Below are 17,174 nucleotides of genomic sequence, written 5' to 3'. Positions count from 1 at the left end.
CTGCAGCAGAAGCATGGAGTCCTAACCACTGGACTTCAGGGAATTCCCAAAAGACCCATTTTTAAATTTCCAATCAACTGCAGGCCAGGGTATGGCCCTACTGTATGGACTGGGATCCAGGAATTCATGGAGCTGAAGCTGTTTCAGGCCACAGTTTGAGCAGCACTGTCCTGGGGTTCCAACTTCTGTTGAGAAGCATGGTCTAAACACTTTCTGAACCCTTCAATGCTAACATTTTTTTACAAGCAAATTTATATTTTTTTGGTTAAAGAGGTAGAAAGCGATATTTTTTACTACCTTTTGAAATATAATTATAGTAAAATTAAAGGAGGGCTTCCCTGGTGGCACAGACGGTAAAGAATCTGCCTATAATGTGGGAGAACCAGGTTCAATCCCTGGGTTGGGAAGATCCCCTGAAGAAGGGAATGACAACCCACTCCAATATTCTGGCCTGGAGAATCCCATGGACAGAGGATCCTGGAGGGCTACAGTCCATGGGGTCCCAAAAAATTAAAGGAAGAAAAGGAATTTCCTTTAAAATCCATTTTGGATACTTAAACATAAGACAAAATTACGGAAGTGCCTGAAATATCTTTAATCCATAATACTTCTTGTTCTTTAGCCTTTTAAAGAAATACAGTCTCTTTTGTTAGAATAATTGTATGGCTGCAAAGTGAATAAAGAACAGACTGGTTTTAAAAACCTGTTCTTCTACTAACCTTCCCTTTCCCTCCAGATGATCTTTTAAAGGTAAACAATTTGGAAATATAACTTGCTTATGTAGGCTTACGCTTTCCCTCCAATTAAAGTTCTATTCATAAAGTAAAAGAATGGCAGTGATGGCTGCATTGCCAGGTTACACAGTGGTGGCTGTCAGAAATGGCTGGAAAACACAGAGGAGCATTTTGAGCTTTGCCCAAATGACTTGCTTTATGATCGTAAAACGGGTTATTTGTGTGCGCACAATCGTCAAACACCAAGCCAGACAGGGAAACCACCCAGACCTGGGCTCTCAGGCTCCCTTCCTGGGGCTAACTTAAAATGTAATTTGACGGGGGCAAGTCACAGTGCCATAAGGAGCCTTTCAGCTCATTTCCATGCTTGTCTGCACATAAATACCCTCAGCCTCTAAAACTGCAATCTTAGATTTAGAAAGTACCTTTTACAATCATAAAGCCAGACAGCCCTGCCTACCTTAAATCAAGCAAGCTTTCTGCTTAACACTTTACCAGAAAGTTACAGTACAGAATTGATCAGGAGAGGCTTGGCAGAGGTAAGATTGATCTCGAAATTTAATATATTCTTGCCCACCTTTTCAGAGAAAGAGGATGACGACATAGGAATGCAGAAGACTGAGAAACTACAAAAACAGCTATAGAGGTTTTCTTATCTTTCTCCAATCCAGAGTTTGGATGCATAGCTCTGGAAAAAACAGCAAGCCTCAGGGCCAACCTTGATTCACTCAGAAAGCCTTCGGAAACCAGGGGCACCACTAAAAAATCGTTAGTCCTCTGAGTCACAGAATCCAACCTCCACTGTGCAGCCTAACAAAAATGCAAATAATTGGCAGTGAAAAAATGTTCCTCTCAGGGTTCCACGCCATTGGACAAAGGGTGGCTTTCACTCACAGAATCAGCAAGAACAAATTCTAAACCCTCTCCTCCACCAAGTTACTGCTACGTAAGCGTGTCTCCACCAGATAAGTTGGGCTGAATTTGGGGTCTGTCGTCAGAATCTTCTCCGGCGGGGTCATTTTCCTCCCCAGACTCCACATAGATCGGCCAGTCACTGTCTGTGTCACTCTTTTCTTGGCTCTCGAACGACGCCTCCACCAGGCTGAGGTTGATGGGCATCAATTCGTCATCGTCGTCGTGCGTATCTGTAATGCAGGTGCAGCTGTCACACAGCCCGAAGCGCCGCAGCCCCGGTGACAGGTGACTCGTGAAGGTTCTTCTGCAGCCCTTGCAGATGATTGGACGGTTGGATCTATGCACCTAAAATCACCAGCACAGTGCATGTCAGAGAAAAGAGGAGGAGCCATGGCCTTCAGGGCCCCATGTGATATGGCCCCTGGATGACCTTCTGGCTGCATTTCTCACCACTCTCCTTTTGCTTTTTCTGCCACCATCTCAGCCTCATCAAGATCCTTTCCAGCCCAGGGCCATGGGATGTGCATGGAGCAAGCCCTCCTCCCCACTGCCCCCTCTCCCCTCTTACTAAAGTCCTTTTGTGGTTTTTCTTGGCTGTGCCACAGGCTTATAGTATCTTAGATCCCTGACCAGTGATGAAACTGGCACCTTGGCAGTGAAAGCATGGAGTCCTTACCACTGGATTGTCAAGGAATTTCCACTAATGCCTTTCAAGGAAGTCTTTTCTGATGCTCCAGGCCAGACTAGATCTCCCAGCTATATAGTCTCACCTATACTTCTCCCTTCATGTCTAACAAATCATTGGTAAAATTTACTAGGTTACAGATTTATAATTTACTAGATTATAGATCTATAGAAATTGATAGATTATAAGCTCCACGAGGTCACAGACTAGCTTCACCCATGTTCTCTGTCCTCTGTGTCACATCTGTTACTGTATCCCTAGTGCCTGGCATGGAAAGGGCAATCGGTGAACCAATTAGGATTTTAGGCATGGCTTCTTAAATACTTTGGAATGTTTAGTTATTAAGAAGGCAGATTTCCCAAACAGTGTATTTCCCAAACATGCCAGCGGATGCTTCAGCCTTGACTTCTTTGTTGATAAATGTGTTCCTTACATATGAAAAGAGCTTTGCATACTAGAAAAGAGAACTTGATCTCCTAACCCCATGCAACTCCTCATGAGGACAGCAGCCCCAGGGGTCCTCTTTGTATAAGGAACTATCTATCTGAAGTGTGCACTCTTCAGGAACTCCAGCCAACTGGGGATCTGTGAATGAATAAGAGCCTCCCTTGTGGAGAGCTCTGGATGCAGGATACATACAAGAAGCGAGACAGACAGAGAGGCTGATGCAGGAGAAGGGCCAATAACAATACTTAGGTTGCTGGAGCTGCCCTTACATGTCCTGGGTTCCCATGAGGTTTCCTGGGTTTCCTGAGTCAACCTGAGTGTGTTTGTGACCCTTGCAGCCTGATGGAGCCTTTGAATAGTAGACTGGATCTAGTACAGAGTGGAATGCGGATTACAACCAATGAAACATCTTAGAGGCACGCAGGGACCGATTTTTGCCAAGATGGATTGGAGATTAATTTGAAAAAAAAAAAGGCCAAACAAAAACTTAACATCTTAGGATAAAGCCATTCTCAGGTAAGTGTGCTGGGTCCAACACTGAGAGGAAAGGCAGTCAGTCAGTCACCTTGAATGTATCTAAGTCTAGATACTATCAAAACTGTAATTCACATATCATAAAATTCACCCTTTTAAAGTGTACAGTTCAGTGGTTTTTAGCACACTCATAAGGTTGTACAACTATCACCACCGTCTAATTTTAGGACATTTTCATCACTCCATAAAGAAAACCTGTGCCCATTAATGGTCTTATCTCTCCCATCCCCACAGGCTTCAACCACCAATCTACTCTCTATCGCAGTGGGTCTGCCCACTTTGTATATTTCATATAAATGGAATCACATAATAGATGGCCTTTGGTAACTTGCTGCTTTCACGGAGCCTAATGCTTTCAAGGTTATTCCATGTTGTAGCATGTATCAGGACTTCATCTCATTTTATGGCTAAACAATAGTCCATTATAGGGGTACACCACACTTTGTTTATTCATTCATCAGTGATAAATATTTGGATTGTTTCTATTTTGGGGGCTCCTCTGTCCATGGGATTCTCCAGGCAAGAATACTGGAGTGGGTAGCCATTCCCTTCTCCAGGGTCCAGAAGAGCCTGGGGGGCCACAGTCCATGGGGTCTCAAAGAGTCAGACACGACTGAGCGACAATGGTGACTTCATGCCTAACCTCTGGAGGAAACACTAAACTGTCTTGCACAGTGGCTGCACCAGTTGGTGTTCCCACTAGCAGTATATGAGGATTCCAGTTTCTCTACCTCTTCACCAGCACCGTGTTATTATAAATTGCTTATTATAGCAATCCAAGTTTGTGTGAAGTGGCACCACTCCCATTCTGTGGGTTGTCTTTTCACATTCTTGAGAGTGTCTTTTGAAATCCAAATCATTTTTATGTCGGAGTTTTCAAAGACTCATTGACTTGTTCAAGTGTTAGTCACTCAGTCATGCCTGACTCTGTGACCCCGTGGAATGTAGCCCACCAGGCCCCTCTGTCCGTGGAATTCTGCAGGCAAGAATACTGGAGTGGGTAGCCATTCCTTTCTCCATGGGATCTTCCCAAACCAGGGATCGAACCCAGGTGTCCTGTATTGTAGGTGGCTTCTTTACCATTTGAGCCACCAGGGAAGTCCCTGGTGGCTGCCTTGCTCAAAGATAATCTTAAATACAATGCCTTTCTACATGGGCTGAATGCTTTTTAGCAGCTGGGACTCACCCACTTACATGGAAGACAGAATCCTAGGCAGCAGCCAGTGGGCAGGGAGGGCCCCTTGGCCAGGGGTCCCCTTTGCTGCTCACAGGCAGCCCTATAAATGGTGTTATACCTCTTCCCTACCCCGGGGTGCTGAGGTTGGGTGGGAAACCGAGGCTGCAGCTTACCCTTGGGGGAACAGACTCCCAATCCCTAAGCCCCAGTGTTCTCTGCCTTTTGACAATCATCCTCAGACTAGGATCTGAACTTTCTTAACTTTCCTTCTAGGAAAACTAGTTTGTAACCGTAAAAGTTTTCACTTTTTCTTTTTCCACTAACACAGCTATAATTTAGTAGCAGAAATACATGTTTAAAATTCTCTGACAATACCCCAGTGGACAGAGAAGTGAAAAACTGAGGGGCTTCACCTTTACATTAAACACATTTCATGAACCACCTTCCACGCCCCGCCACTCTCCGCCATCCTGAGAGATCCACCAGCTGCGACACTTACACTGAGCGCGTGACTCCGCAGATGCTCCTGTCGAGTGAACCTCTTGCCACAGGTCTCACAAGGATAGGGCCGCTCCCCTGTGTGCGAGCGGATATGCCGCTTAAGGATGCCCTTCTGTTTGGCACTGTAGGGGCAGAAAGGACACTTGTGCAGCTTGATGGGCACCACCAGCACATCACCTGGGGAACAAACGGTACTGTAAGCAGCAACAAGACTGGCTGCCCTCCAATGGATGGAATCCAGAGCAGAACTCCACCAGCCCAGTTCAAGAGGGAGAATCCCAACTCCACCAGCAGCTAACAGCAAGACGGTGTCTGCAGATCCTGACTCTGCTGGGCTCTGGGTCAGCCAGAGAGGGAAACGGGCTTCTGATACAAGACTGCAAGGAATGCTGTGAGGCATCAGCTTTCAAACTTCTCTGTGGCTCAGAGTTAGAAACAGCGCTTATGTCACAGCCTGAGAACACATGTATCCTCATGTGGACAGCTTGAAACACTTTCCAAAATAATACTCACTCTGATAATGTCTATTCTCCTTGATTTCATTTTAGGAAAATAATGATCGAGACCCTGTTATAGAATGAATTGCATCCCTCCCCACATATTCCTATCTTAAAGTCATAACCTCCAGTGCCACTTGTATGTAAAGACAGGGCCTTTAAGGAGGTAATTAAGGTTAAATGAGGTCGCAAGGGTAGAGCTCTTATCTGATAGGACTGGGATCCTTATAAGAAGAGGAACAATGCCAGAGGTGCCAGGAACGATGGCTTTCTCTCTCTATTCTTGCACAGAGGACAGGTCACGTGAGGACAAGCAAAAAGGTAGTTGTCTGCAAGCCAGGAAGAGAGCTCTCACTAGAAACCAACCATGCTGGCAGCTCGATCTTGGACTGAGCCTCCAAAACTGTGAGATAATAAATTTCTGTTGATAAAACTACTTAGCCTGTGATATTCTGTTATGCCTGCCTGAGTTGACTAATGCAAACCTCCTGAACTGATATAATGACCCTCAAAAATGTGTGGAAAAAAACAAACAACTATTACGATGGATCAGACCTCCAGACCAGGTTTCATGCTTTCTTTGACAACAGCTCCCGGAATAGCTTTCAGGCATATATAGGAGAGGTTTGCTATAAAGCAGCCCCCACACTGTTTGGAATTTATATTAACTCTGTATATATGAGATCATCAAATATCTAAAAATTCATTTAAATCTTTTTCCCTTTTTTTTTCCACCTTGTTCATACAGCTGTTAGGGTGACAACATGATTATCACCCACATGTATAGAGACTGACCCTTTCAAGTTTCCTGAGTTACCCTATTGGCAGTGTTCTGAGACTCATTTCCTCTATCCATGCCCTTCAGGATTTTACAGAATTTGATCATATCATATATGCGGAGGCACTAATAACTCAAGTTTTCCAGGCATAGAAATTAGGAGTCGCGTTCTGGCTCTGCCACTTACAAGCCGTGTGATCTTGGGCATCTCACCTGACTTCTCTGTGCTTTAATTCACTCATCTGTAAAATAGGGATAATAATAATTCCCACCTCACAGGATTGTGGTAAGAACGAAATGAGGTAATACCTGAAACACAGCACCCGGCACATAATAAGCTCTCATAAACGTCAGCCATTTTTGTAACATCACCTCGGTGTTTCTCTCCTGATTAATCTGGCCAGGCTCCTGCGGTCTCTCTCAACGCAGGAGTAACTCCTTTTCTCTGAGACCTTCTTGGGACATTTACCTGGGCTTTATACCTTTCCTGAGGTGCTGCCAAAAGTATGGCAAGCTGAACGTCAAGTGAGTACCCAACATCATTCTATGTAAGGGTGGAGATTATCTTCTTTAGCTTCTAGTTCCCATGCTGATAATGTCTAACATTTTTCATAATCTATAATGAAGGAGATCAAACCAGTCAATCCTAAAGGAAATCAACCCTGAATATTTATCGGAAGGACTGATGCTGAAGCTAAAGCTCCAATACTTTGGCCATCTGATGAGAAGAGCCGACTCATTGGAGAAGACCCTGATGCTGGGAAAGACTGAAGGCAGGAAGAAAAGGGGGCAACAGAGGATGAGATGGTTGGATGGCATAATCAACTCAATGGACATGAGTATGAGCGAATTCTGGGAGATGGTGAAGGACAGGGAAGCCTGGTGTACTGCAGTCCATGGGGTTGCAAAGAGTCATACATGACTGAGTGACTGAACAACAATAATGACTCCAAAATCTGTCTCCCGGAATAAAAGCAGCAGCTCGTGGCTCAGCACTGCATATACATGTCGGATTATTTACTTCTCACTGCTTACACTGGCACTGAGAGACCAGTTTCCTGCTCACTCCCCTGGCACTGTGGACTCTTCTTATCATTTATCCCCATCAGCCTGGCATTGTGCTACCACCTTCTTCCTGATTATCTACAAAAACATTAAGTAAAATGGGTCCACTGTTAGACCTTGGGGGAAAAAATAACCATTAACTACATCTCCATCAGAAAAGTATGAATTACTGCAACATTTCCCTTCTCTCTTATGATCTGGCTCCCCCAGAAGAGCAGTTCACCTGAATGCCTATTACATGTGAGGCACTGTGTCAAGATACATTGTTATCAAGATACTTGTTTCTTCACTCAAGAAGATAAGTCTAGCAGGAGAGAAAGACATGTAAACAAAGTCATACAATATAATGTAACAAATGCAAGTTCAAAGTGATGAAGAAATGTAGACAAGGGTGGTGGTGGGATGAAATCAGAGATTTGGATTGACATATATACACTAGTGTGTATAAAATAGATAACTAATAAGAATCTACTGCATAACAGAGAATTCTACTCAATGCCCTGTGCTACCGTGCTTAGTCACTCAGTCATGTCTGACTCTGTGACCCCATGGACTGCAGCCTGCCAGGCTCCTCTGTCCATGGGATTCTCCAGATAAGAATACTGGAGTGGGTTGCCATTCCCTTTTCCAAGGGATCTTCCTGCCCAGAGATCAAACTTGGGTCTCCTGCATTGCAGGGGGATTCTTTACCATCTGAGCCACCAGCGTAGCTCTATGGTGACCTAAATGGGAAGGAAATCTAAAAAGAGGGGATATATGTATACCTGGGCTTCCCTGATGGCTCAGTTGGTAAAGAATCTGCCTGCAATGCAGGAGACCCGGGTTCAATCCCTGGGTTGGGAAGATCCCCAGGAGGAGGGCATGGCAACCCACTCCAGTATTCTTCCCTGGAGAATCCCCAAGGACAGAGGAGCCTGACAGGCTGCAGTCCATGGGGTCGCAAAGAGTTGGACATGACTGAGTAACTAAGCACAGCACAGCACATATGTATACATATAACTGATTCATTTTGCTGTACAGCAGAAACTAACACAACATTGAAAAACAACTGTTCTCTAATAAAAAATTTTTAAAAAGAAGAAAGAAAGATAGTGAAAATAATGAATTCTCTCCTGGAGTTCAGAGATGATCTCACAGGAGAGGTGACCTTTGAGCAAGGTTTTGAAGGATGAATAGGAGTTCACTGGGAGTTTGAGAAAGAGAAAGGGTATCTCAGGCAGGGAAACAGCACAAGTTTAGGCACAGAGGTAAATGAGAATAGGGAATACAAAGCAGGGTGGAGAAGAATGAGGAATGAAGCCAAGGAAAGGGGCAAGAACTTCTGGGGAAGGTCCCAAGGTCACATTTATGAATTCACTCAGCAAATTTATCCTGAGCACCTACAATGTGCCAGACTGGGTTCTAGGCCCTGGGGATACAGTAGTGATCAGAAAAGACAAAAATCCCTGCCTCTGCAACACTAACATGTTAATGAACTCAGACTTTATCCTTTAAGCAGGTAGGGTTTTAAGCAAGGAAGGTACAAGGTGATATGACTTTTAAAGGATTCCTCTGGGGATAATGCAGGGGAAGGGTTTAAGAGAGGCAAGATTAAAGGCAGGAAGTCCAGTGGGGAGGGGATGAGAGAAGACAGAACTAAAGCCTGTGACTGTGGAGGTGGAGAGGAGGAGAGAGAATTGAGAAATAAAATTCACAGCATATGATGACCTCAATGGGGAGGACAGAGCAGAGGAAAGGAAAGATTCTAAATGACACTGATTCTAGGTTAGCTGACGTGATAGGTGATGGTGGAATAAACCAAGGCAGGGAACACAGGAGAAAAAGCAGGTGCAGGATGAATGAGGTCAGTCGGGATTTTATCATGTTTGAGGCAGGCTCAGTGCATCCACTTTTTTTTGGTGGGGGTGGGGCAGGGGGGATACTTGGATTAGACAGATCAATCTGGAGCTTGGGGAAAGAAGCAAAGAATACAGTTATGAGTCCTCAGTAGATTGAGTGGTTGCTTTAACTGAGGCCTGGCTGTCCCCTAAGCACCCTGATTCCGTTAACCCATGGCCTTGACACCCTGGATCAGGGGAGGGTAGGTCTTCCTCGGGCTTCACTGTCATCTCCAGAGCAAAAGCCTAAGATGTTTTGAAGGTCATCCCATCAGATGATACCGATGCTCATCCTTATTACAGTCATCTAGGAGTCCCTGGGTCATCTTGCTCCTTGGAGATTTGATCACACTGCCTTCAGACTCTACTCCTGGAAAAATTCTTGGTGTGAATACCAAAAATGACCCTTCCAATGCCCTGGCCCCTCTGTTCCTGGATCTCCTTTCTTCCAGAGAGCTTATCCTCCAATCCATCTCAGCCACCCAATCCTAGATGAAGAGGTCTCAACTTTGCCTGCATATAAAAATGCAGCTTAAAATGAAAAACAATACTAATGCCCAATCTCCATCCCAAGCTAATGGGTGGGGTGGGACCCAAGCAGCACATTTTTTTAATGTTTTTTTATGTGGTGAAGATCACATAATATAAAACAGACTGTTTTAACCATATTTAACTGTACAGCTCAGTAGCACTAAGTACATTCACATGGTTCTGCAATTCTCACCATCATCCATCTCCCGAATTTTTCTCCTACCTAAGCTGAAACTTGGGTTTCCCTGGTGGCTCAGACAGTAAAGAATCCGCCTGCAGTGCAGGAGACCTTAACCTCACATCCCCTTCCAGCCATGGAAGCATTTCTTTGTTCCCTTCACAGTAAATTTCTTGAAAGAAGTACTATACCATCTTCACATCTACATTTGAGGGTTTTTGGGTTTTTTTTTTTGAGGTCTCTGGGCTTAGTGCTTTATTCTAATATTCCAATAATCACCATAATCACCATTTTATTTTATTATTTTTATGAAGTATAGTTTATTTACAATATTATATAGGTTTCAGGTGTATAGCACAGTGATTCAGTATTTTTACAATTTATGCTCCCTCATAAGAAAATGATTACAATTCACTGTGCTGTACAATATATCTTTGTTGCTTATCTATTTTAATTTTTCTTTAAGTTTTAGGCATCCTATTTGATGTTTCCCCTCCCATTGTTTAAGTCTTTACTGAATTTGTTACAATATTGCTTCTGTTTCATGACTTGATTTTTTTTGGTCCTAAGGCATGTGGGATCTTAGCTCCCTGACCAGGGATCAAACCTGTAACCCTTGCATTGGAAGGGGAAATCTTAACCACTGGACTGCCAGCGGAGTCTCTGAGTCCTCGTCTAAGCCTACTCCATTTGGTCTTTTCCCCACCACTTCATCATACTGCTCACCCATGACCTCTCCATTAATAAACCCAATGATCAGTCCTCAATCTGCCTACACACAGTACCGGACATTGTTGATTTCTCCGTTATCTTGAAATGTTTTCTCCTCTTGACACCCATCACTCTTCCTTCCTTCCTTGGTTGTGCCATGCACCACGTGGGATCTTACTTTCCCCACCAGGATCAAACGGCACCCTCTGCGTTGGAAGCACAGAGTCTCTCCCACTGGACCACCAGGGGAGTACCGCAGCACTCCTGATTCTCTGCTGCCTCGCCCACTGCCCCTTCTCAGCTTCCTCCACTGGCTCCCTCATCTTCCTGACCTCCCAATGTTGGGGCTTCCCAGGGCTCAGTCCTTAGGTCTCTTATCTTCTCCTTCTAGATCTATGGAATACACAGAATTTAAATTGTGCAGATCCAACAATGACCCTAGATTTATATCTCAGCTCTGACTTACAGATGGAATCACTTACTGCACATCTTCACTGGGATATCCAACGGGCACCACAAACATAACATTTAAATCAATCGCTCAAGGTAAAAACATTAAGGCCATCTTTAATGCTTCTTTTTCTCATAACACTCATACAGCCATTAGGAACTCTGGTCAGCTCTATCTTTCAGAGTCAGTACAGTCCTAACCCAATCACATCTCACCTGTCTACTGCTACCACACTGATTCAAGGCGAGTGGGGTGGGAGAGAGGCACAAGAGGGAGGGGCTACGTATATACAAATAGCTGATTCACTTTGTTGTTCAGCAGAAACACAACCTTGTAAAGCAATTATATCCCAACAATAAAATAAAATTTAAAAAAATAGAAAAATGGGACTTCCCGGGTGGTCCAGAGATTAAGACTGTGCTCCCAATGCAGGGGGTCCAGGTCCAATCCCTGGTCAGGGCACTAGAACCCGCATGCCATAACTGAGAGTTTATGTGCTGTAACTAAGAGTTTACATGCCATAACTAAGACCTGGTGCAGTCAAATAAATAAATAAATAAATAAGACAAAATAAATAAAATCTATTTTAAAGAAAAGAAAAAGAAGAAGGCGCACACCTCTCACCTGGGTTACTGCAGTTACCTCCTAAGCGGTTTTCCTGCTCCCACCTCACTCCCTGACAGTCTATGCTCCCCGTAGCCTATGCTCCCCTGTAGTCTACAGGAAAGCGAGAGGAGAAGCAAGAGGCCCACTTAGAAGGTAACTGCACACAGTACTCAGAAGGATCCTTTTAATACATGTCATCTCAAGTCACTCTCTGCGGAGCAATACTCAAAGACCTTCTCATCGCCTTCAAGGGCCTACCTGGTCCACCCTCACTCAGCCTCTCTGACCTTATCCCCCAACACTTGCTGCCTTACTCACTCCACTCCAGCCACACTAGCATCCTGGCTGTTCCTTTTGTTCACTTGCCAAGTGTGATCCTACACCTGGGCCTTTGCACCTTGCTCTTCTCTCTGCCTGGAATGTTCCCCCTCATATCTCTGCAGTTTGCTCTCTTACTCACTTAAGGTCTTTGCTTAAAGGCAACCTGTTAGCAAGTCCTGGTCAACAGTAAATAAAATAGCACCCCCTCACTCTCAGTCAACTTTGTCCCTGCTTTAGTTCTTCATATTCAGTCCAGTTCAGTTCAGTCGCTCAGTCGTGTCTGACCCTTTGCAACCCCATGAATTGCAGCACGCCAGGCCTCCCTGTCCATCACCAAGTCCCGGAGTTCACTCAGACTCACTGAGTGAGTCAGTGATGCCATCCAGTCAGTGATGCCATCCAGCCATCTCATCCTCTGTCGTCCCCTTCTCCTCCTGTCCCCAATCCCTCCCAGCATCAGAGTCTTTTCCAATGAGTCAACTCTTCTTCATATTATACAGGTACTTATGTGTTACTGTCTGGCTCACAACGCTAGAATGTCAGCTCCACGAGGACAAGCACTGTCTTTTGTTCACTGTTATAAACGAATATTCATTCACTATAAACGAATAGTGCCTGGCATATAGGAAGTGCTCAATAAATATCTGTTAAATGAACAAATGAACAGGAATGATAAGATGTTAAAGAAGCAAGGCCATGATGGAATGCTGGACACACTGACATTAAACAATCCCATGATGAGGCTGAAAAGAAATGGACAAAGGTAACAGCAATGGGTACTCAAGGTGTCAGAAGCCAGGGGAAGAAAGAATTTCAAGAAGGAAAGATCAGAGTTAACTACTGAGAGTGGTCAGAAAGATAACATCTGAAAATCACTCACTGGATCAGCTCTGGAAATGTCCGGCTGACCTCATGAAGCAGGTGGGGTGTTGGGTAGGGGTCTTTCCTCACAGTGGGCTGAGAAAAGAACGGGAAGTAAAACGGTAGCAGTGGCCAATACAGATGAACTTTTCAGGAAGCAATGGGAGGTAGTGAGGCTGGCACTGGGAGGTCCAGGGGAGAAGAGATTATACGAGGACCACGTGCTTTGACAGTGTCTGCCAGTGTCAGAGATAAGTGAATACACAAGTACTATAACTGCCTCCTCACCATCTCCCTGCCCAAGTCTCCCATTTCTTCACTACCTTATGCTGAGGCCACATTAATCTTTCCTATCCACTCCCAAGCTCAGAAACTACCAACAATTCCCCTGTGCCTATAGATAGAAACTTACCGCTTACCATTTATGGCTTTCCATGACTGACTCCAATTTCTCCCTATGTTTTCTCTTCTTACCCTCAAATGCCACTTTTTAAAAAAATTGAAATATAGTTGAGTTGCCATATTGTGTTAGTTTCAGGTGTATAGCAAGGTGACTGTTCTACATATCCTTTTTCAGATTCTTTTGCATTATATTAATATGTTACAGCAAGATATTGAATATAGTTCCCTGTGCTATACAATAAGTCACTACTTATCGATTTTATATACAGTAGTGAGTACTCAGATGCCACTTTCATAAAGCCTCCCTAACCTAACAGCTGGAAGCCAGTTCTGCTTCTGGCCCGCTGTGAAATTCACACCTCCGTCTGTCTTTCAGCCCTAGTACCTTGTACCGCACAGTGCCAATTTCACACAGCTTAGCTTCTATAAGAAACCATCAGTTTTTTGAGAGCTGGAGCCATATCTGACTTATCTTTGTATCTTCACAAGGAAAGTGCTCAAGTATTTGAGCAAATATATGAAAAACCAAACAAATCAGTCTTACTCTGTCCCTTGGCACTTGGAGTAAATGTACCCTGGAGCCATGCAAATGGAATCAAAACCTGGCAGACAACAGGCATGGCAAGCAGCCAGGAGACTGCCCTGCCCCAGGATGAGTTGGAAAGCTGACTTTATAGATGGACAGATGGATCTGAATGAAGGTGGTGTAGATCTGAATTTCTATTTCTTGGTACTCGTGATACAGGCAGAGGGGTTGAGAGACAAAATCAGTGCACTGAAATCCTCTAACCACCTGTGCTGCCCTCACAGTTTGTTTCATGAGTGAAATGAAGCCAGCCTGGGTTGCTATCAAAGAACATTAGTGGTGACGTGTGTCAGTTCTATATTCTTAAGGAACTCGCCAAACCCTCTGGGTCTCAATTTCTCCATACTTCCTCCACCTAACTTACATGGCACTATGAGGGGCTGATGGATGGAGAAGGGGAACACAGACTGTGAAGTGCTACTCTTACACAGAAATTAGATTTTGGAAGTCCCTGGTGGTCCAATAGTTAAGAATCTGCCTGCCAATGCAAGAGACACAGGGTCCATCCCTGGTCTGGAAGATTCCACAGGCTGCAGGGCAACTAAACTGCCGCATGCTTAAACTACTGAGCCTGCGAGCTGCAACCACCCAAGTCCCCACGCCTTGAACCTGTGCTCCCCAACAAGGGAAGCCACCGCACTGAGGAGCCCGCACACCGCAGTGAGGAGGAGCCCCTGCTCCCACACCTAGAGAAACCCCAGGTGCAGCAGTGAAGACCAAGTGCAGCCAAAAATTCATTAATTACGTTTTTAAAAAGAAATTAGATTTCAACAAGTTCCCATAGGGTAATCACTGAAAACAACCACTACCTTTTGCATGCTAGTTAAGCCAGTGTCTCTGGCGACCAGAAACCATATTTGCAAGTTTTGCAAGTCTAGATTAGGTCAGACATACAGAGCATTCTTGATTTTTACAAAAAATGAAATTTTGATGCAGGGATGAAGTAATTTTTCATTAAAAAATGTTAAAATGAAAAAAAGAAAGAAAGAAATTTAAAAGTCTCCAGACAAACTCAGTTTTCCTGGGATTCTCCTGTGTGGTGTTTAGCCGCTAAGTTGTGTCCAACTTTCACGACCCCATGTGTACCTGTTATTTTTTTTTTTAAGTCTCAAAATAGTCATTTAGTAACGAATAAGAGCAGATCACCCCCCCTTACTTAGTCAACTTTCACTGCACAGTACTGAAGGGTGAATTAGAAATGTGACTCATTAATGTCTTGGCTTGAAAAGAAGCCAAGGGTACTTTCATCAGTAAGGAGACAGCCACATCTATTTCCATCTCCTAAGACAGTTTACAACACAATTACCTCATCTGTAAGAAGAGTTAACCATATTATCCCATCTCTCAGAATTGCTCAGGCAAAAAACTAAGTTCTCTTAAAACACAAAATCCTACCAAAGGATACAAGAAATTTACTTACACGAAGCCCAGTTCAACTCTCAAATACTCGCCAGGACATCACACTATCAGCCACGACATGTTAACTGAGTACATGGGCCAGGCACCACAGTTGACACAAAGAAGGATAAATTTCCTACCTGTACAGAACATGTTCTCATATGTGAGAAAAAAAAGTTCTGAAAACCTTTTCATTTGGTCCTCAACTCTGTAAGAAGGCAAGGTGGGAGTGATTATCTCCTGGAAAAAAATAAGGGTTCAAAGAAATTTAATGAATTCACCAAAGTCCTCCTTGTGGTTAGTAGAAGAGGGTGGGTTCTTTCCATGTCTGCAAATCGCATTCAACACGCTTATACTCTAGTTGTAGAGGTTAAAAAAAAAAAAAAAATGTGAAGAGCCAATGCCCTGGACACAGCAGCTGCTCAATTAATATTATTGGCAGTGGTGGCAGTGATAACATGGAGATAACGGTGGCGATGGTGATGATAGGGATGCTGATGGTGGTGATGATGGTAGTGACAATGACAATGATGCAGGTGATGGTGGGAGGCCAGAAGGCACACACGCATGTGCGTGAGCAGCAGAGATGATGGAGGCTCATGCAGCTCACCTGAGTCCTCTCCATACCAGTCAGTCTGCACATCCATCGTGGAACTCATGGCTGCTACTCCTGCACCATCTGGTCTTCCCTCCAAACTCTGAGAAAAGTGATGATCCACATCCTCTTTGCTCTGGACGGCACTGTTGCGCAGGAGTGCCTCCAGGAACTGCTTAACATGGTAGTTACTGTAAGCCAAGTCGATAGCTTGGCTACTGGGCAAACCCTCCTCCCGGTGGGCCAGGCTCAGTGGGATGGCAGGCGGCTGCTGCTGTCCATCCACCTCCACCTCTGCAGCATCCAACTCCACCTTGGGTTCCATCTGTTCTGGCCGAGTGGAGCGGTCACTGTCGACCCAGCCACTGCCCTGGCTGTCTTTCCCCACCAGTTCCAGAGGGCAGCAGCCTCTGTGATCACCACTGGGGGGCTCTCTTGGTCGGTCCTCACTCTCCTCCCCCTCGGCTCGAGAGACCAAGCTCTTGGTCTCACCAGCGGTCCCTTTCTTGGGGCTTCCACTGTCCACCTGATGAGCTGCGGCAGCCGCTGCAGCTGCTGCTGCGGCTGCTGCTGCTGCGGCCACCGCAGCCGCCACTGCAGCCTCCTTCTCCATCTTTCTGCAGATGTCAAGGGAGGATCTGATGTATGTCTTGCAGAAGTTCACCACGTCGTTCATCTGCAGGTAGCTGGCAGCCGACATAACTTCAATCACGTTCTCCCCACACAAATCCAACTTTCCAGAATAGAGGAAGTCTAAGATGGTGGAGAAGGCGTCGGAGGTGACGATGTCCAGGGAGGCGGTGCTGTGCCGCCCGCTGTCCTGGATGTAGTGAATGAGCAGGGCACGGAAGTAGCCGCTGTTGGCAAACAAGATGTTCCTGTGGGCCTTGAAGATCCGCCCTTCCACGATGATGCTGCAGTCGCAGAAGAAGTCCCTCTGCCGCTGTTCATTCAGCTCCCCCAAGAGCTTGGCATAATAGGATTGCATCTCCATTTCTCCACCAGCTGCTGCTGCTCAAAAGGAGCCTGGATCTCTGCCAAGATTTTTTGTTGTTGTTTTTTCAGTTCACAAATGCCAACCTTACAAATAAGATGTTCTTTTTTTTTTTTATTCTTCCCCAAAACCCAGGTAAATAATATCTTTATAATACGGGCTAACAAAAATTAAAGATTGTCTAACTGGGTTAACTAATGAGAAACAGTAAAAGTAACTACAGCTAACTGTATGTGGGTGCAGTCCTTAGTATTTTACATAGATTCTTTCTGTGAGCTTTTATAACAACCCTATGAATAAAGACTAATATCATACTTACAATATTGTACT

The 17,174-nt window shown here is 44.7% G+C and overlaps 1 protein-coding gene across 1 annotated transcript; it reads right to left on the bottom strand.

The window, feature by feature from the left end:
• Nucleotides 1–580: 580 nt before the first annotated feature.
• On the bottom strand, nucleotides 581–16,859 carry ZBTB8B (zinc finger and BTB domain containing 8B). Its single transcript, XM_086334397.1, has 3 exons — nucleotides 15,866–16,859; nucleotides 4,992–5,170; nucleotides 581–1,994 (listed from the first exon to the last, which is right to left on the bottom strand). Exons 1-3 carry the CDS (start codon nucleotides 16,842–16,844, stop codon nucleotides 1,677–1,679), a joined length of 1,476 nt encoding a protein of 491 aa, XP_086190523.1. The 5' UTR covers nucleotides 16,845–16,859; the 3' UTR covers nucleotides 581–1,676.
• Between the last annotated feature and the right edge of the window lie 315 nt (nucleotides 16,860–17,174).

This window comes from Bos grunniens, chromosome 2 (assembly GCF_055505025.1).
Source record: "Bos grunniens cultivar Pamir isolate PY7600 chromosome 2, Bosgru_T2T1.0, whole genome shotgun sequence".
In the NCBI taxonomy this organism is placed as follows: domain Eukaryota; kingdom Metazoa; phylum Chordata; class Mammalia; order Artiodactyla; family Bovidae; genus Bos; species Bos grunniens.
This window is presented reverse-complemented; position numbering and strand designations above follow the sequence as displayed.